Below are 20286 nucleotides of genomic sequence, written 5' to 3'. Positions count from 1 at the left end.
TTATGGGGATGTGGCGTTGACTTGTGGTTTACGAGTCGCTAGACAAAAGAGCGCAATTAATTAAAGATTAGGGTCCCTCCATTAATTAAGATTTGGGGAACTGTTGAGATTAAACTTGATAATCCCAACTCTGTATAATGGACGGCAAGACAATTAATCGCCATTTGGGATTTTTTTTCAGCTTGATATTAATTTATTAGTGTGACGTAGATGACTTTAATATTCTTCAATCTTCCCTTTAGGCCCACTTTTTTTTTTTTCTTTTGTTGATAAATTTCACTTTTGGGCCTTTTCTATTATGAATTAAGTAAAGTTTTCTTTGTTGTCTTCTAGCAAAATTAAATTAATGGGCTTTGATTCAAGCAGGTCAAGTTAATGGGCTCGATAATTGTCTCTTGATTTGTAAATATATATATATATATATATATATATATATACAACTGGCAGAATCATCATTTGATGTTTCTATGAATTAATTTGATTTTTCTAAGAATTTCCTAAAATAGTAAAATTCGATTACCAAGAATTGAAACGACGTCGAATCATCGAAATTTGACTGCGATTCATGAGCAAAACTCATGAGTTTTGTTCGTCTTGTCGTTCTGCTTGGGTAAGGATTGTTAACGTGCTATTAATACTCAAAAAACCCTAATAAACCGGGGTAACGACCATTTTGCAGGAAAATGCGAAAATGAGTTAGAAGTTAATTCTAATAGATTTCGCAATTTTAGAAATAATACAACTCAAGGAATCCTCGTCTGATGTTTCTGTGAATTGATATGAATTTTCTAAAATAGTAAAATTTGATTTTTATGAGTCGAAATTAAACGATGTCGGATCACCGAAATCGAACGCGATTGATGAGCTATGGTCATGAGTATTTTTTTGTCGGCCCGTTTGCTTGTCATATGGTTGCTAACGTGCTATTAAAACTCAAAAAAACCTAAATAAGTCTTGAAAAACGACCATTTTACAGAAAATGCGAAAATAAGTTAAAAACTTAATTTTAATAGATCTTGCAATGTTATACATAAAATTTAATTTTGATGAGTCGAAACGAACGAGCATCTATTAAAAAATATTATTGAAAAATCACATTTAATATTAAAATTAAATTAACGAACGAACATCTGATTACTAGTTAATCAACTCATCAATTTAAATTTAGGGTAAATTACACCTACACCCCTGTGGTATGCTTAAATAATTTTAACGTCCTTATGGTATCGATAATTACACTCACCCCCTGAAACGTAGTTAGAAACTATAACGGGATAATGTATTGAATACATTATTCTAATAGGGTTCTAATGAGCTATTACTTTTAGCTAGTGGTGAAAATAACATAGAGTTATGTAGAGTTATGGGGTGACATGGCTCCTCCAATATTTCTTATATCACCTATAATTCTTTGTTGTCTCCACCACTTCCTGAAACCAATAGTCCGTTAGAACTCTATCGTAATAACGTATCTAATGCATTATCTATTAGAGTTTATAAATACGTTTCAAGGGGATGATTGTAATTATCAATACCACAGGTACCTTAAAGTTATTTAAGCATACCTGAGGGGTGTGTATAATTTACCCTACAATATAATCTGATGTAAATTAAATCGATTCATGTTATGGAAGTCTAGAACAATATGTTAGTGTGCAATCTCGAATGTAGTTGTGTCATGTGTGCAATCGTCGGGTTCGTAATTCGATACAAAATTCCTAATGCTAAAATCAATTGTACTATTGTAGTCTTGTTTACGTAACGCCTGTTGCAAACAAAAGAAGCAAGCACTATGTCAAGCAAATGAGATTCGACCACGTGTCCATTTGCTATTGGCCGCTCAACCCCTCCCCTTTTTCCCACTCGTATAACTTTTTGTATCTTTATAAATATCTCCCACGCTTTAGAGAGAGGGAATAACGTAATCCGAAACCCTAGATATATGCCATGGCTTCACGCTTTGCCATCTTGCTCCTCTCTTTTCTCCTCATCGCGACGTCGTTTCGATGCTCAATTGCCGATGCTGACGTCAATGAAGGCGCCGTCGGGAGCGACGATCTTGTGATCCGGCAAGTCGTGGACCACGGAGAAGACGAAGTCGCCGGCGAGAACTCGTTGCTGAACGCCGACCACCACTTCGCGATCTTCAAGAGGAAATTTGGGAAAACGTACACTGATAAGGCGGAGCACGATTACAGATTGTCGGTCTTCAAGGCTAACCTACGCCGCGCGGTCCAACACCAGAAGATCGATCCCTCGGCTGTCCACGGTGTCACGCAATTCTCCGATCTCACCCCGAGAGAATTCCGCAGCCAATTCCTCGGCGTCAATAGGCGGCTCCGCCTCCCTTCCGACGCTCACAAGGCGCCGATTCTGCCGACGAATGATTTACCTGCGGACTTTGATTGGAGAGATCGCGGCGCTGTTACGGCGGTGAAGAATCAGGTTAGCGCGGGATTAGGTTTTGCTTTACAATTTTTATTCGATGTTTTTTAATAATCAAATAGGATCCGCCATAACGTTTTTGCAAATATTAGGGTTACGATTATTTTTTTACATTTACAGACTATATTGATTAGTTATTCACTGATTCACGTGACGATTAATTTATTCTGTAACTCGTGCATATATCAGTCGTTTATGATTTTTAACTGCGTGGTTGTTAGGGTTCCTGTGGATCTTGTTGGTCGTTTAGCACCACGGGAGCTTTAGAAGGTGCCAACTTCCTTGCGACAGGAAATCTCGAGAGCCTCAGCGAACAACAGCTTGTCGACTGTGATCACGAGGTTTGATTCATTTAACCCTTACTGCTATATTTCATTGACTTTCCGAATTTGGTATTAGTTTCTCATAGTATCATGTTGGTTCTATGTTTTTAATTTACTGCTCTTATTAGTGTCTAACTGTATTGTTTTGTATAATTGTTGAATGTTTGAATGTATAGATATTTTTGTTTAGCTGGTCAGACGATGATATGTGAATACAATTCTTTGGATATGTTTGAATTAGTGTGTTTGAAATTGGTGATTGGACAGTACATCGTTGGCTGCTTAGTATGCATAAAAAAAATTACAATGATAACTGGGCAAAAGGACATTATAGCTAATGAACGAGAAAGTAGGTCCCTTATAACAATTGCATGTTTGTTTGAGTTTGACATGCAAAAATATGAGTAGCTTACCAGTATTGCAGACCACATTTATACTTGTTGCCCTGAAAAATAGTCTGTTGGCTTAAGTCATATACTTCCTCATAGTAAAGTGTTTAAGGTTCAAAGATAAATAAATTTGCTAAATATGCCTTTCTTCCCCGCAGTTGATAATGCTTTTGAAAGTATTTACATTTAGTCATGTCTGAGGCGATAATGTTGGTATTCGTACAGATTAAGGTTGACAGTTGAAATGGAAATAATAGTACCATTTTTTTTTCGGAATTAAATAGAACTAAGCAGCTTGAAAAAAGAGGTCATGTATAAAGAGGTTTATAAAATGGTTTGAAATACTTATGATTTTCAATTGTGAATTTTTCGTTTTAAAACTTATTTGGAATCATCTGTTGTTCTACCCTTGGGGCTTCAATGTACTATTCTGTCCAAGCTAGTAGTATCATGCTTGCATTTTAATATGAATTATCCTAGGAACCCAATATTGACGTTTCTTCAGATACATTTTTACTACTCAAATGTAGTATCATTGGGAAAACTCAATTTTGCCCCAACTGGTTTTTGAAAAATGTCAATGTGAAATAACGACATGTAGCAAAATAGATGAGGACATTTTTGTGAAACGCCGCTTTAATACTTCATCAATAATGCGTAGTAAACAAGATATATGTGATATACCATTCATTATTCAACATAATAAATACACGGCATAAATTATATTAGTAATACATATCCTGCAAACTGCATACATCTCATCATTACCTTTAAATCTCTCAAGTAAACGCCCTCTTAAAATATTATAATACGCCCGGCTAGAAAAATATAGATCTCTACTACTCTGCTGTGCTGTTTACTGAAGCTTTTACTCTGCAGTGTGATCCAGAAGAAAAAGATTCATGCGACTCAGGCTGCAATGGTGGACTGATGAATAGTGCTTTCGAATACACACTTAAAGCTGGTGGACTCATGCGAGAAGCTGACTATCCATACACGGGCACTGATCGAGGAACTTGCAAATTTGAGAAGACCAAAATTGCTGCAAAGGTTGCCAACTTTAGCGTTGTATCCCTTGATGAAGATCAAATTGCAGCAAATCTTGTCAAGAATGGTCCTCTTGCCGGTACATATCCCAATTGCTCTCTCCATCTTTTATCCCAATTGCTCATTTATTTACATTCTTTACTTTGTTTCTCTTTTTTCATGAAAAGAATAATTAAATCTTTTACTATGGTTACATTCATGCATCAAAAATCCGTTAGACAAGAGCTTTTCCTCCACTACATTTTTTATTGACTTCCTTCCTCACACGCACACACAAAGGAGAAGATTGTTATCTCGGCTAAATATTTGAAATGGTACACTAAATTTCCATAGGCTTGACCAATTGATGCTAATGTTGAATTGGTTCTATTGGGTGCAGTGGCTATCAATGCAGCTTACATGCAGACATACATGAAAGGAGTCTCATGCCCATACATATGCACAAAGCGATTGGATCACGGGGTATTGTTGGTTGGTTATGGCGAAACTGGCTATTCTCCAATTAGAATGAAGGAGAAGCCATATTGGATTATCAAGAACTCTTGGGGTCCAAACTGGGGGGAAGATGGCTACTATAAAATATGTCGGGGCCGCAATATTTGTGGAGTGGATTCCATGGTTTCGACTGTTGCAGCTGTTAGTACTACTTCACATTAGGACTTTAATTTTTTACTCTCCACCTAATTCATGTACATAGAGAGGTGTTTCTGCATTTATTTGTCTAATCAAATGGACTGTGGTTCTTATTTATTTTGAACAATTAAATTGTAATTATTTATGCTGGACGTTTTCTCCTTGCCATCTCGGTCGCTTTACAGGTTCGTAATTTGATCTCTCCAGCTTCCAGGTACGTCCTTGAAAATGACCATTGTTTTTCTGTTATGTTTTCATACTCTCCTGCCTAGTTATGGGTTTTTGGGGCCGCCCTGAAATTTTATGCTTTATTTGACATTTAGAATAACGTTTTTTTCTTTTTTTCTGAAACATTTTTATAATCGTTAAAGTGATTTAAAAAGGAAAAAAAAAAAGAAAACTGTTGTATATAATATTTATCTGATATTTTTTCGAAAATAAATCTTTTGAAATAATTTAGAAATAAAATAGAATTAATAGTATAGATATAGCTCGGCCTATTACAATAATTTAAGTATAGCCCATTGTTCGGGCCCAATAACGGAATATACGGATTTAATAGGCCCAATGTTGGTTAAAATATGGGCCAGATATGCCCATTAAATAATGTATTTAGTTCATTATAGGCCTAGGCCCAATAATGGAATTCGTTTTTAACTGGCTCAGCTAGGCCCAATAATTGACGCAATGAGACCAAATTAACCAACATGGCCCCTGCTGGTGGGGCCCAATAACGGAATAAACCATTAAGCCCACTGTGTGGCCCAATAACGATATAAACGGTTTTAACAGACCCAATGATTTGAATATGGGCCCGATAGGTCCATTAGTGGAACAAATTTGTATTCAATTGCATACAGGCCCAGTAAGTTGTAATAATGGAGGATTTTTGGAGGCCCGATTAGGCCCAATAACTGACATGGGTCTTGTCTGGTAAAGCCCAATAACGGAATAAACGGATTTGATAGGCCGATTGTCTGAACATATTTATTTACATGTAGGCCCACTCAGGCCCAATAATGGAATTTACGAATTTTCACATGCCCAAATTAACGGAATAAACCTTAATTTTTAAACATAGGACCACTGAGGCCCAATGACGGAACACACGTATTTTATATGCCCGTTAAATATATAGGCCCAATTATATAACAAACATATTTAATCATAGGCCTAGTTCAGAAATTGGGCCGAATAACAAAAAATTTAGGCCCGATAAGAAAATATTAGTCCATTGGCAGACAGGAATAAGAATTACCCATGCCTGGCAAAGGAAAATTTAGGCCCAACAAATTTAAATGAATTATGCAGAATCCTGCAAAGACCTGCACGACAGTAAGCGAAATATATCCAAACTAGAAATCAAGAAACATAAAACGGACACCAATTAACATTTTCTTGTTTATAAATACAAAGTTGTGAAAATGATAATCTTCCTCAACAACTTAGCAACTGCATAAATAAAATAAATAGAATAATAAATTACACAAACGGTGTTCTTGGTCGTCGCTGTGGCAATAAACTTAGCAACTGCAAGCCTCAACAAAAAGCCTGCTTATTCCTCACAATGGCAAATAATACGAACGGACAGAGAGACCGCCACTCAATGCAAAAAACCTCTATGCATGGCATCCATATAAATGAAATATAGAACATGCAAATCAACCCACCATATATATTAATCATAGTTGTGACTTGGTAGAGTCTCTCATTCCTCTTCGTAATCAATCAAAGAAAATGAAAAAGGATAAAACTTGTATCCATCTCCCTCGTAAAACTTATTCTGGAATTCCACCCAGTGAAGCCTTAATGCATGCAAGAAAGCACTGAGAGTTTCCATCACAAGCAATACTCCCACAGTTGCACATATGAAGATGATTATGCCAACAATAAGGATAATTACATTGTTGTACCTGCAGCATATGGTCAAAAATGTGATTGCAATTATTTAGTAGTCATAGATGGAAGGCATTTATCCAGACGAGACATTCTACAAATTTACTTACCCCCATGCAAGTTGAAGAACTTTCTCATAGAACACACTTGATAACTCCGAATGTGCAAGGCTGAACAAGACAAAAAATGGTAAGGCGAAGACCAAAACATAAATCAAGTTGAAGATTAGAGAGACTCCAATAAATATTGTGTTCGTAACTTTTTATGGCAAAAGTAATATACATGGATCAAAGCAATTGTTTGTGATGCAAGTTAACGTTTCAAGAACAAGTTTTATGCAACAATTTTGCAAGGCTTTAGATTCATCAGAATAACACAAAGCATATCAAAATAGTATTGAGGTTTTCAGATCCAGGCATATATCAAGTTTTTTAAGCAGATACCTGAGTGCCCATAAACGAAGATAAGAAGCCGTGTTTGAAACTGCCCCAAGCACAAATTCTATTGTGTGAATGAGCTGATGTACAAAAACTTCACTGAATTCAAACTCTTCGTGACCATGGGAATCGTGATTTGCTCCTGATTGCAAAGACTCTTCCGAGTCTTGAAGAGGTGCATAGGCTCCTCCTTGGTGCCTCTGGAACAAACATGGTATAAGAAAACGCGAGAAACAAAAGTAGGATATACATAAGCTAAGACCTAAAATGGATAAGTAACAAAAGAATTCATAATCACATACATTGTGTTGCATCTTCAGAAGGAAAGGCTTTGGCAGCAGCATCCAAGGGACAGAGACAAACGCCAATAGTAATAACACAAGCTGTACATGGATGAGATGAGCTTTAATCAAATTGCAAAGAAAAGAAAGATGGAAGTTTTTCATTGCATCCCATAAAATATGAAATGAATAAATATCTGAGTTATCTAATTTAGTGATTACTACTCAACCTGAGTCATCTTTTGACCAGAGAAAAGCTGGTTTTCGCCAAGGTCGTCGGTAGGACTCAGAAACATGTAGATCATCACATGATATAAATCAGCTTTCGAACCAGTGCACCATTTAATGATGATAAGGATAGAAAGATAGCCAAACAGGCTGTTCAAGAATATTATCTGGGGAATAAACTGGAACCTGGAATAGCAAAGAGTAAATATAAACTAGTTAAAGATAATAATACCATTGCCAGGATATTTCTACATTAAATTAATATGAATGTAATCAGTAGAAGAGTTATTAGCAAAAGGAGTTCTGGATACTTCAACATACCATGTATTAATCCTATTTTTGAAGAACTGGGCGTTAAAAAAGCTCAATACTATTCCAAGGTTCATCTGGGCAACTCCAAGTAGGATTGACATTTTCATTTTCAATGAATTAAGAAATGGCAACTCACTGCGTGTACCATGCCACGCAGGATCGACTCCAAATGGGTAAGTGTCTCGTGCCATGATCAAGCCTATTGTAGTAGAATCCCTGCAGCAAGAAACTTCAATATACAAGAGACAGCATGCGACAAATATTAAAACATTAGGTCAAAGAGATACCTGCATTCTGGATCACGACATACATATGCTGAACGAGCGAATAATTCAAATGGCACGGAGAAAAATTCATTATAAATCAACCCAGTGTAAATTGAGAATAGCGCCATCAACATAATAACGTAACGCCCACCAAAAGTCATTTCCATGATGTCTCCAAGTTTCTGCATTTTGGAAAGTAATTTGATCTTGTCAACCAGAAAGCAAAAGGTTGGGGATTGTAGACAAGCCAAATGGCTTGTTGGACATGTAAGTTAAGTAGCAATCAGGTAATTGTACCATGATTTGCAACTAATGACACATAATTATTAATAAATACATGGAAGATGATTTTATATTTGCAATCAAAATGGGTAAAAAATATTCTACCCATTGAATATCAAGATCTATTTTAAATTCAGAATATCAATGACTTGGTAAAGGCACCGGAGGCTGTCTGTAAAAATTTACCAGCTACTGGCATATGTCAAGTTGTCAACTAAGGTTGTTGCTCTGAACTTTGAATACACTATCGCCAAAAAAGCTGGAATATCGTAACAAAAATTGATGATAGACTCGCGACGAGAGGACATATGACAAAAAGTTAGAAACGGAAAGCTTGTTTTATAGAGCGCCAACAACATTTTTCATGAATTAAAGCCACGACTAATGCAGTCTTTTGGCAATTCACTCAAAGATTCACCATTCCATAGCTAAAAACTCACATGAAATTAACTTAATTCAGTTGATCATCTCAATGTATAAAAAACATAAAGAATGACGCCAAATTGAATTGCAATAGCATGCAAACACAACTATATATTTTCCAATCCACTAACAACATGGTTTATCTGTAAAGATCCGCAAATTACGAGACCTAATCATAAATATTAATTAAAAAAACACAAGGAATAATAACAAAAAGAGATTCAGCAGGGAAATAGCAAATTCAAGACTAATGAAATAATAGATTCAACCAGAGAAAAGCACAGTACAAGAGAAACATAAACAAACTACAACTATAATATTACCTGACTGGAGAGCTTTTTTTCTCTGATAATAAAATATGACGTAGCAAGTAAAAGGCATATGCCATGCCCCCAATCCCCAAACATGACGGCGAAAAGAAACGGGAATGTAACGATAGTGAATACACCAGGATTTGCTTCCTGATACTTGGCCACTCTGCCATGACATATAATTAAAATGCATCAATTTATATACATGGTAAAAGTATGTACTGTAAGAAAAAACCAACTCTATCACACTGCATGAACTAGCGACATGATATGGCTACGTCAAAGTTCTGAACTAGATATTTTATTTCCACACTACAAAATCAAATTGCTTTCAAGCCCAATGAACGTAGATTAGATCTTTAAACTGTAATTACCTGCTGAGAAGCAGTTCTGTAATTATTTGTTCAGTGACAGTTTTGTAATTACTGATGAGTGGCAGTTCTGTAATTACTTGTTGAGTGGCAATTATGTAATTATTTTATGGATGGCAGTTCTTTAATTATTGTATGTGTGTATATGCGTGTGTCAAAGTGTGTTGGAATATGTGTATGTATGTGTGTATCAAAAGTGTGTGTACGTGTGTATCAAAAGTGTGTGTATGTGTGTCAAAGGTGTGTATGTTTGTCTGCGTGCGTATCTATATATGTGTGTGCGCGCCAAAAATGTGTTTGTGTGAGTATATGAAAAGGGTATTGGTGTACGTTTGTGTGTGCATGAAAAGGGCATTGGCGTGTGTACGTGTGTTTGTGTGAAAAGTGTGTTGCAGTGTGTGTGTGTGTGTGTGTGTGTGTGTGTGTGTGTGTGTGTGTGTGTGTGTGTGTCCAAATTGTGAGGGAGTGTGTGTTTATGTGTTGGTCAAAGGTGTGTGTATGTGTGTGTATGAGTGTGTGTGTGTGTGTGTGTGTGAATGCATATGTGAAAAGTGTGTGTAAGTATGTGTGAGCGTGAATATGTGCAAGTGTGAGAATTGAGTGTACTCTGCAAGATGCCAGCTGTTTCTATCAGATTCTCCAACCTTTCCTTCATCTGTCTACCCCACCCCCACCCCCACCCCAAAGAAGTACACAAATATATTCAAAAGTTTAGGTACGAGGAAAAACTCACCCATAGGCGTCAACTATCTCTTGGAAAGCTGTAGTGAATTTGTTTGTTCGGAAAAAGGTTGGTGGCATCTCACGTGTTCGCAAGACTTGAAAAATAGCATTGACTTGTGAATTGGAGTCGTGTGTTGCCCGATGTAGTGCATCCTGAACCTGCAGAACAGGAAGAAAAAATATCTCCTTAATTGTAAATAAACTTTCCACATTTCATATACCATCATCAAACTTTGTGAAACAATGTTCCTTTGCCACTTCCAAGCAATAGATCTACTCTCAATCAAGAAAACAAAGGGGAGAAAAAGAAAACCAAGGATATCTAATAACACTGTTAACAACTTTACCTCTTTTACTGCAAAAACAGGACTCCACCCTTCAGCCACTAAGCATTTCTTGGTGACATCAATGCTGAGCATATTCAGAGTATGATATATGGCTTTCTCCTTCCTCACCTTTATCAACACACACCAAGATAATATTTAAAGAATGCACAAGAATTATTGATTTATAAATTAAAAGATAAACCAGCACACATGAGAAGAGCTGTTGGTATTGATTATTATACTTGATCATCCACAACTTAGCTGCTGATTATGATTTACACGAGGAAAAAAGAAAATAAAAAGTGATCAGCTAAATAATGAATTGCAAACCATCAAATTCCACTGCTCAAATTGTTCTCCAATAGTTTGTAGTAAGTTTCCACGGTGAACAAGTCCTGCATCTATTGTAGTCTTCAGCTCTGATAGTCTCCCCGAGACCTGAAGTAGAAGAGCAAATGTGTCACATAAATTAATATTTAAAACATTCAGTGCCTCACAGAGACCACAACGAAAGACGGGTAAATACGCAAATTTAATATAGAGCAAACTGATGAAAGATGTGAGTGTGACACAAAGTCAATAATTAAATTACTTTACTGCAATACCAGGCACGTAGTTTGCAAGATACTGTGCTGAGTGAAGATGTTTTTATGACAATGAAATTTTATTACACCGATTACGCAGTTGATAAAAAGAATGATCAGTAAAGCCTTTTCAAATAATCTGTGCTCTATCGGTACACATCAAAACACATAATGATCTTAGTTAACAGAAACAAGGGCCGTACCTAGCCATACAAGTAAATACATACCTCAGTGATCATTTGAGACTGCTTGCCCAGGTCCTCATTACAAGAATACCGATTTGCTCCAAAAGCTTCACATATTTTGAGAATTTTGACTCTTGCCCGTTCTCCAGAAAAGAAGATGGCGAATACATTCTTTTCAACCTGTATCAATAGAACCAAATATTAAAATTGTTTGTATTGTCCTTTTGGTCCTATTAACAAGAAAATGCACAATTCCTTTAAATATACGCATGTGCTGCGCAGTACCAGGATAAAGCAATTGTCAACTTACAGCATCATTTTAATGTATCACGTGAAATACTACTCAAGAATTTCTATATCGTATGTAGTTTCTACTGATTCAAAAGAAAAGAATCTGCTGGTACAGAAGAAACATAAAGTCACAACAAAATCAATATTAACATCTGGCTATAGAAGTGATTTCACAAACATAATAACAGCGTGAGCCATCCAATTCAGCACAGATTTTTGTTAAATCAAAAGTATCCTTTAACATAAGCTTCAATAAGAGAGAGTTGAAATTTACTGATCCTTTAAATTGGTACGAACTACAAAAAACAGGACCAAATAAAAAAGATATGCACACACCTTGCAGAAAACATGCTTTCACAATTACATGACCATTCTTTGTAGGAACCTAATAATCATTTTACAATTAAATGCATTCTACCAAATGATGTTAACATGTCAAATCTAGTTTACATGCCAGACAAACAAAACAAACCTTGTCTCCTGTTCCAGGATCAATGACTGGCTCATCGATTGTAGCCTGCTTCAGAAAAACATTACCCCTGGTAGCTCGAAACAAAATCCTCTCAAATGCCATAGACTTCTCCCTAGGAACAAGTCCTGTAATAAATCCCAGCTTAACTTGCTTTGATGGATCAGTAGTACCCTACGAAACAAAACATCATTTATATACTATAAAAAAGGGAAATCACCTACTTCAAGAGGATAAAATACAACACTAAAAACTTGTACCTGCTCAGACAACAAGGGAGTTTCCAAGGACTCTTCACCGCTTTGACTGTGTTCCCTTTGAAGCTCCTCAGCACTGCTCAAGGCAGAGTGAAAAAAATCACCAGCCTGAGAGAAAACAGGATACAACAGCACTCAGGTCATAATGTTGCTAAATACAAACCGTGTAGACTGAAAATGAAAGAATTATACCTTTTGTAGAACAAGCTTGTATTCCGCTAGTTCATTGTAGGAGCGCTGCAACTTTGAGCCGTTGGCATTTATTTCAATTAGCTCTGCCTCAAGGTCTCCAAGTTTGACCTGAATGAGATGAAAATCGGTGTTAAAGGTGTCTGATAAAAGTTAACTCAACCAATTACAAGTAATTAAAGATACCTCGAGGTCGTCCAAAGTGATAATGGGCTGTGTCCCAGATATTGCTGGAGGTGGCAACCCTGCCTTTAACATTTGGTCCCGAAAAAATCTCAATTTACGTGCCATTTCTCCGCATCTTTTAATCTACAGAGATGAATAAACAATCAATAACCAATCAACTTCTATATGAGAGAAATGAATTCAATACGGCAGAAAGCTCAAGCCTAACATCTAGAAGTAACAGGTTTCACATTCAACACAAATAAACCAATGCATACACCTATAGTACACAAATGTGAGAATTAAAAGTCTATTAATTGTTAGGAGAATGAAATGTGGTTGGATTCGTGATCCTTCCTAAGCTTGTGGCAATAGAGGTTTCAAAAGAAAATGTTTGTATATATGAACGTATAAACTGTAAAATTTATATCGATAAAATTATATCAATTACTTATCTAATTAGATTGATAAAAATATTGATTGCACAAATATCAGTTCTATAAAATTCCAATTCCAATTGAGTCTTGTTCGATGCATAAAATCCATTGCATATAAACCATATCGATCAACTTCCTGCATGCTTGACACTACGAAATGCCAGTACTTACCCTTAAACTGGCAACTTGATCAAATTGAATGGGGTTAGGACAATGAAAATATGAATACATAATTTACCTGAATGGCGTATGTTCGCTGGAATGGGCTTTTTTCGGCATTTAGCTGAAAAAGTAAAAAAAAAATGAGAAATTTTGATTCAGAATGATAAGGCATAGAAGCTCCTCGAAGCAAAATGTAAAACTAAATTCTTAAACTAATTGAACAGAGACGAACTCACAAATCAACAAGGCCATAACAAGATCAAGAAACAAAGTGCTCATATAATATATAAATAAACATGTAACAATTCCAGCACTCCATCATATGGGGTTGAAAAGTTGTGCAAATAACTTTCCCTCTTCCATGATTTGTGTAAACTTTTAATTCTGATTTTGTAGAGATTAAGACTGATACTGAGTGCTCCCAAAAGTTCCTTATAAAGAAGACAACTATTTCAAAAAAGCACCGAATCCAGAATAAAATTATATACTCGACCATACAGCAGGACAGTAAGTATTTCAAAAAACTTTACCAGCAATTTAGGGGATTTATCGTAGTTCAAACTTAAGAATGGACATACAACTCCAACAAGTACTACTGCCTATATACTGTAATCAAACAAGACATCCAAAGAAGTTCCGCCTGCAATCAGACATTTGCAGTTTCTTTGCTATCCGAAAGACTGCTAATTACTTACAGCTATATAACACCACAAAAACTTATTCAGACTTCACAAAGTCAGATCCATTGTAACTTAATAATTTACAATTGGTTTGTTCGTCCTGGAAAGTTCAATACCAATTCATGGTCAACTTATTATTCATATCGGGAAAAAAAGAACAGGATGATTTAGATTTATATTCCTCCACTACAGTGGTACTAAGATAACTGTATTTAACAGCAACCACCTGGAATACAGTCAGCAACACCTTAACTTAATGTAAAAAACTGTGTCTCGTGGCTAAAATAATTAATGACAAAATATCTTTACGAAGCAATACACTTCACTACATCAACAAATACATACAAAAATCTTCATTTAACTGAGCATGCACAAAACTAACACTAGTACAAAAGATGCACAATGGAACTCAGATACAGTCCTTAACAAAATAAAGAGCAATGAACCAAATTAACCACTGAATGATTAACATTGACATCTCAATATATCTCAATCTCTTTATCTTTCCACAATGTTATCCTAGTTATACTCCGAATCGAATTAGTCAAATTCTGCTAATTCCTCGATTCAAATTTCCTAATTGGTACTCAACAAAAGCGGAGCAAAACTTAATTCCTCACCAACAGACTAACACACCATTCCAAACAACTGCACAAAAACCCTAGATATATCATATCAAGGAAGAAATTGCAATTCCGTAGCACTTTACAATTTTCTTCTTCTTCATACAAAATTAACTTGGTCAAACATTCACCAATTACTAGATTTGCAGTCGCCATGTGTTACTCTGCCGCTAAAATCACGATAAAGAGAAACAGAAAACCCTAACTACAACATTATCAAGAAATCGCTAATATAAAATCAATTAAAACGACAGAAAATTAGAAAACGAGACAGAATCTGAAAAAAAAAAAGTACGAACGTCTTTGAATTGGATAAGACCGAGGTCACCGAGATAAGAAACGGCGAGGTGAGCGGACTCGATAGGGATGATGAGTTGGACGAGTTGCATCGCCTCCGAACGCATCAGATCCATCGACGGACAGCATCCCCTCCCTCGCTCTTCCATTCTCCACCGTCAGATTAAATCACCCCGTCCGATCAATCTCTCTGTATCTGTATCTAGAGAGACGATTTTTCTTCTCCTGTTTTGTGCGTATGAGGGAAGAGTAAATAATTGAAAGATAGATCAGAACATCTATCACTGTTAGAGAGAGAAAGAGAGGAGAGAGAGAGAGAGACAGGGGCAGAGTTGGCTGGCTGAAATTAATTGTTTTTCTTTTTTCTTTTTTATTTTCCATTTTTTTCCTTTTATTTAATATATTATTATTGGGGAGTTTATTAGTTTACCGCCTTTTATTAATCAAGAGCAGGAGTCACGTTCTGCAACGCCTGGTTTATTTCCCTTTTTAGCCCCCAACTTTTGTTACTCTTATACGACTTTCCCAAGTGAAAAACGTAAATTTACTGTTAATGTTGATAATGTGTGGTAGCGGGTAGGTGGAGAACTACTGAACAATTCATTATTATGACGTCACTGATTATAAACAAAGAAATTAAATCTGTGTTCGCTAATTAATTTGAAATTCATTTGAATTTGGCTACTAGTACTTGATAAAATAATTCAAATTGGTTTTCTTTTTTTCTAATTCCGTATATTGATTCGCCTCAATTCTACTAGTAAAAAGATCATATATGACGTGTTGCTCTAATTCGATCTGTAATTTAAAAATAATATTTGCGATCAATAAAATATTAGTTTATAAAAAGTATAACTTACAAAATTACTATTTTTGAGAAATATTAATTTATAATTTTATCTTATATATAAAAGAAATAAACGCTGGACAACCCTAAAAAATCTTACTGGTATTTCTGTAATTATTTATTTTTAATATTTTTTCTGTACTAATTTTCAACAATTATCAATCTCCTATTTTTTATCAATGTATCTCAAATCTTAATATATAAAGATAGAAATTCGATTTGATAAATCTAAACCTATATATTTGGATTATAAATTTTAATATGTAAGATTTAAAAAAACTAATGTTATATAAAATATGAGTAATACTACATTATCAAATTTTACTATGTTAATGTACTATATTTTCATATTATGTATTAAATTAATTTTTTTTACTTTTGAAATAATATCCGGTGATTCTAAAAAAAAAAAAATTCGGTGAATCGAACGGGGAAAAAATGCTAGTAATATTAAAAAGAATTATTTATTTGCGAATGAGCCCGTTGATTTCATTTGGAAGCGGCCCGGCCCATTATTAACTCTTCGCATTTGCAGCCTATATACCCAACTACAAAATAATGCTGTTTATTAGAATGAGGAAACTTTGTCCAATTTTATTTTTTTTGGTTGAATTTCAAATCTATAATAAAAAATTCATTCAAGTTGTTTGGATTGATCCGTTTAATAATTAATTTGAAATGCATAAACATCATTTCTTTTCTTTTCTTTTTTCTTTTTTAGCAATTTTGGTAGATTTCAAATCATCTTCGGTTTGGAATCATTTCAAATAATTTACATTTGAATTCATTTGAAATGTAATCATTTCAAATCAAAAGCAAGCTTATTAATTCTATATCGGGAAAACGTATTATTTTATCTGAGTTTTTGTTATCGTCGGTCAATTTTCCATTTCATTCATAAGTTGTTTGTTATCGTCAGTCAATTAATATTCATCCATTGTTACATCCTCCAAATGAACACTTTCTAAGTCGAACAATGAAATGTAATTTATATCTCTCCCGCAGTTTAATTCGTGAGCTATTGTACGGAACTAATTTACAAGGACCACTTAAAATTAACCTTCATCAATCTTGAATGATCAGTGTATTCGTCGAACGGTATATATATATTATATTCACGAGCTAGTTGGGAATTAAATATATAGTTTAGTACAAATAATTATGTTTTAATTTGTTTGGATGTATCCTTAAAAGTTTAGGACAAGGAGGGAACATCAAAGTGTGGTATATGTAGATGAATATGGAAAAAGCATAATTGAGAAAATAACGATAGGGTGGAGACAAAGATAATGACAGTGAGTGGATTTATTGCCTTTGTACGAATGTTTTTTAAATCTTGTCCAATATATATATATATATATATATATATATATATATATATATATATATATATATATATATATATATATATATATATATATATATATATATATATATATATATATATATGTGTGTGTGTGTGTGTGGAAAAACATTTACATATGAGTCTCCAGGTAGCCTTAACCTAGTTTACCATCATTCTCATTTTCTTGTTTGCAATCCTATAAATTAAGATCGATATAAAATCATATTTTAATCTGCTATATATTGAATAAGAAGACAAACAAGAAATGTAACATATGATCACAGTTTAGGGTTATGTTAGAGATTAATTAATTAATTTGTTTATCGTTTACTTAGCTTGTTTATCTAGTATCAGTTTTATGGTATGGTACAAGAAGCTTGCAGATGTAGAGCTTATTGTTAAAGCTAATTTCAATTGTGTTAGCATCTTAAATAAATAGCTCCGCACATTTCTTCGAAATAATCATAAAATCACTCGAGTAATTGGGACCGTTTGAAAGTCGAGCTAAGGAGTTAAGTACCCATCGAAGGTAGCCCTAGATCCGACAAACACGACAACCGGTTTTAAGTGTTGATTACGATTGCAATTTTTGTTTTTTTGTATTTGTTTTTAACAATATCGTAATAAACTCATTAGATGTTATATTATAGACACAGTCACAATATTTTGTCTAATTTTCCACTAATAAACCTTTTTTTTCTGGTCACCAATTCATTTTTTATTCTCACTATATATTAAATTGTCACAATTATGTGACAAAAATAACACTTAATTATTGGGTTTGGGTTGGGTGTACGTGCTTATCTATATTATGTGACAAAACCTATTAGATGATGACGTCACTATAATTTTGTTGTTGTTGTACACATTATATGTTGTAGACATGTAGCGTACTAAATTCATTTATTATATGTGACATATAACTAACCAAAATACATATCACTTCATGAAAGAAAAGGAGCGTGACATAATGCCAATTATTAGACCTAATAAAGTTAGAAGGCCTCTTGATTGACTAAAATTTTAGCCGAATAATCACAAAGCATTTAGCTCACACACACAAATTATAATACAAAACACAACTGATCAAAAAGGAGATGGATCTCAATGGGAAAAGTTGGGGTTCAAATGCTATAAGAAATAATAATAATAAGGGTAAATTATGAATACTGGTAAGACTAAATAACTTACAAATTTTGTGTTACTGATAATTATAAATACCCCTAAAATTAGCAGTATATTATAAATTCTAACGGAATGGAAGAATTGTCTAAATTACTTTCTTATTAAACAAACAAAGTAAAAGTAAAAGTATTGGAAAGAATGAAAATCGGCGAGATTTAAGGGGTGGAACTTTGGAAGGACTATCTGAAGAGTTGAAATGAAGCCTGTCAGCAGCACAATATATACCCTCACTAAAGATATATATAGGGCTGGGACTGTGTTGGTTTTTATCCACCAACCAACCCATTACCGACCATATTTTTAGGCGGATAATCAATTTTTAACCGACCCATTGGATCGGGTCGAAAATTTCAACCAACCCATCTATAATGGGTCGGTTGATGGTTTCTAATATTATCAAAAGTTGGTTGACCGATAATTATCGGTTATCCAACTATACTATTAAAATTTTATTAAAAATATAAAACAAAGGCCATGTTTTCTTAAGTGGTTATTGAAATTATCAAAATTATTTGTATTTTAAATTTTAAAACAATCAATAAAGGAAAAAAAATTGACCTAAATCTTCAATCAGTTTTTTATGCCCAACCTTAAACAAAAAGCTCGCAAAACTCCACTAAATCTCTTGTGCATGTTTGAAATTACTTTGAATTTCTTAATTATATTTTTTCGTTAAATTGTTATTAATTATTTTGAACTAATAAATGATGATCGCACCGTGGCATTACGCAAAATGTGGATATTTTTACTCAAAGTTTTGAATTTTATTTAAGTGAACTAGGTGGCGGGTATAAACCATCAACCGACCTATTTCGGAACCAAATATTCGGTTGCCAACCATCAACCGACCCACAAAGGTTGGGTCGGCAACGGTTTTTAAATTTGAGCAAAAATGGTTTGACGGATGGGTCGGTTTTTAGGCTGGTAATCGACCGACCCAACCCAGTCCCAGCCCTAGATATATATATATAATATATATATATACGGCTTTGTTGTGGATGAAATGAACCACACCATACCTTCCTTACACTTGGAGATTCCCACTCATATGTTAATTTTTAATTAATATAATCAAATAATTTAACACTATTTGTAAAGTTGTTGATTTGAAAGCTAAATAGTGGGCGTTGCACCGCCAACTAGGCCGTCGTCTTTACATAAGGTAGTATATAGGGTGAGAATAAAACAAAATTTAGAAAAAATCGATCCATTTAATTCGAACAGTTCCAAATATTAAACCACTTGTATGGTGTTGTGTTTTTTTTTTTTTTTTTTTTTTTTTCCGAAAAACTCGAATTTACTAATGTTGTGAAATGATCAAGTTGTTGATCAAGATCAAAACGTAAGGAATTTAAACAAACAAACAATAACAATATACGTGTTCCGATTAGAAGAATCCTACGTTCACGGGGCATTAATATTGGTAACCGGCCGTGACTTATGCAAGGATCGAAGGCAATGGATTAGAACACATAGTACACACACTTTCATAAGGCTTTTCAGAAATCCTATCAATGGCGGTTAATGTTTCAAGCTCGCGCTCTCTCTCCCTCTCTCTCATTTTCGGTGAATGAAGAAACAATCACAATAATTCATTTTTTTCATAACATCTAATAGCATATATATACTTTTTAGTCTAAGTCGTCACACGTGCGAAGAATCTTCACCGGCTCCATTCTCACGCAACTTTGTAATCTTATGCCACATCAACATCAACATCTCTAGGTATTGTGCATGTGATCTTAACTACACGCTCCATTACCTTGATCCTTTCCAACTCCTTAGCTTCAACTCGAACAAACTCCAACAATCCAGTTCATATATATGTGCAATGGGTAAATAATCGAATCGAAAAACCAAACCAAAACAATTTTTTA

General features: G+C 34.5%; 2 protein-coding genes across 2 annotated transcripts; one reads left to right on the top strand and one right to left on the bottom strand.

Annotated features, from left to right (window-relative positions):
- The first annotated feature begins 1928 nt into the window (after positions 1-1928).
- Positions 1929-4982, top strand: LOC105957681 (cysteine protease RD19A). The gene is made up of 4 exons (XM_012981631.2): positions 1929-2445; positions 2667-2786; positions 4037-4283; positions 4584-4982. Exons 1-4 carry the CDS (start codon positions 1948-1950, stop codon positions 4859-4861), a joined length of 1143 nt encoding a protein of 380 aa, XP_012837085.2. The 5' UTR covers positions 1929-1947; the 3' UTR covers positions 4862-4982.
- Positions 4983-6216: 1234 nt separating this feature from the next.
- Positions 6217-15550, bottom strand: LOC105957683 (V-type proton ATPase subunit a2). Its single transcript, XM_012981634.2, has 18 exons — positions 15035-15550; positions 13509-13553; positions 12855-12977; positions 12672-12779; positions 12483-12587; positions 12226-12396; positions 11505-11642; positions 11024-11131; positions 10715-10822; positions 10378-10526; positions 9286-9439; positions 8279-8439; positions 8001-8207; positions 7682-7865; positions 7473-7553; positions 7177-7370; positions 6844-6903; positions 6217-6750 (listed from the first exon to the last, which is right to left on the bottom strand). The coding sequence occupies exons 1-18, from the start codon at positions 15179-15181 to the stop codon at positions 6546-6548; spliced, it is 2448 nt and encodes an 815-aa protein (XP_012837088.2). The 5' UTR covers positions 15182-15550; the 3' UTR covers positions 6217-6545.
- Between the last annotated feature and the right edge of the window lie 4736 nt (positions 15551-20286).

This window comes from Erythranthe guttata, chromosome 2 (assembly GCF_056151865.1).
Source record: "Erythranthe guttata isolate IM_541 chromosome 2, IM_541, whole genome shotgun sequence".
Taxonomy (NCBI): domain Eukaryota; kingdom Viridiplantae; phylum Streptophyta; class Magnoliopsida; order Lamiales; family Phrymaceae; genus Erythranthe; species Erythranthe guttata.
The sequence above is the reverse complement of the archived record's forward strand: the minus strand, read 5'-3'. Positions and strand labels throughout refer to the sequence as shown.

Bases quoted from the DNA above. Each gene is read 5' to 3' on its own strand.
- LOC105957681 (XM_012981631.2), top strand. From the start codon at position 1,948: ATGGCTTCACGCTTTGCCATCTTGCTCCTCTCTTTTCTCCTCATCGCG. The intron at 2,446-2,666 runs GTTAGCGCGGGA...CGTGGTTGTTAG, and splicing joins TTACGGCGGTGAAGAATCAG to GGTTCCTGTGGATCTTGTTG. The intron at 4,284-4,583 runs GTACATATCCCA...TATTGGGTGCAG, and splicing joins CAAGAATGGTCCTCTTGCCG to TGGCTATCAATGCAGCTTAC.
- LOC105957683 (XM_012981634.2), bottom strand. From the start codon at position 15,181: ATGGAAGAGCGAGGGAGGGGATGCTGTCCGTCGATGGATCTGATGCGT. The intron at 10,527-10,714 runs GTAAAGTTGTTA...CCTGTTCTGCAG, and splicing joins CTGTTTTTGCAGTAAAAGAG to GTTCAGGATGCACTACATCG. The intron at 8,440-9,285 runs GTAATATTATAG...TCCAAAATGCAG, and splicing joins AAAAAAAGCTCTCCAGTCAG to AAACTTGGAGACATCATGGA.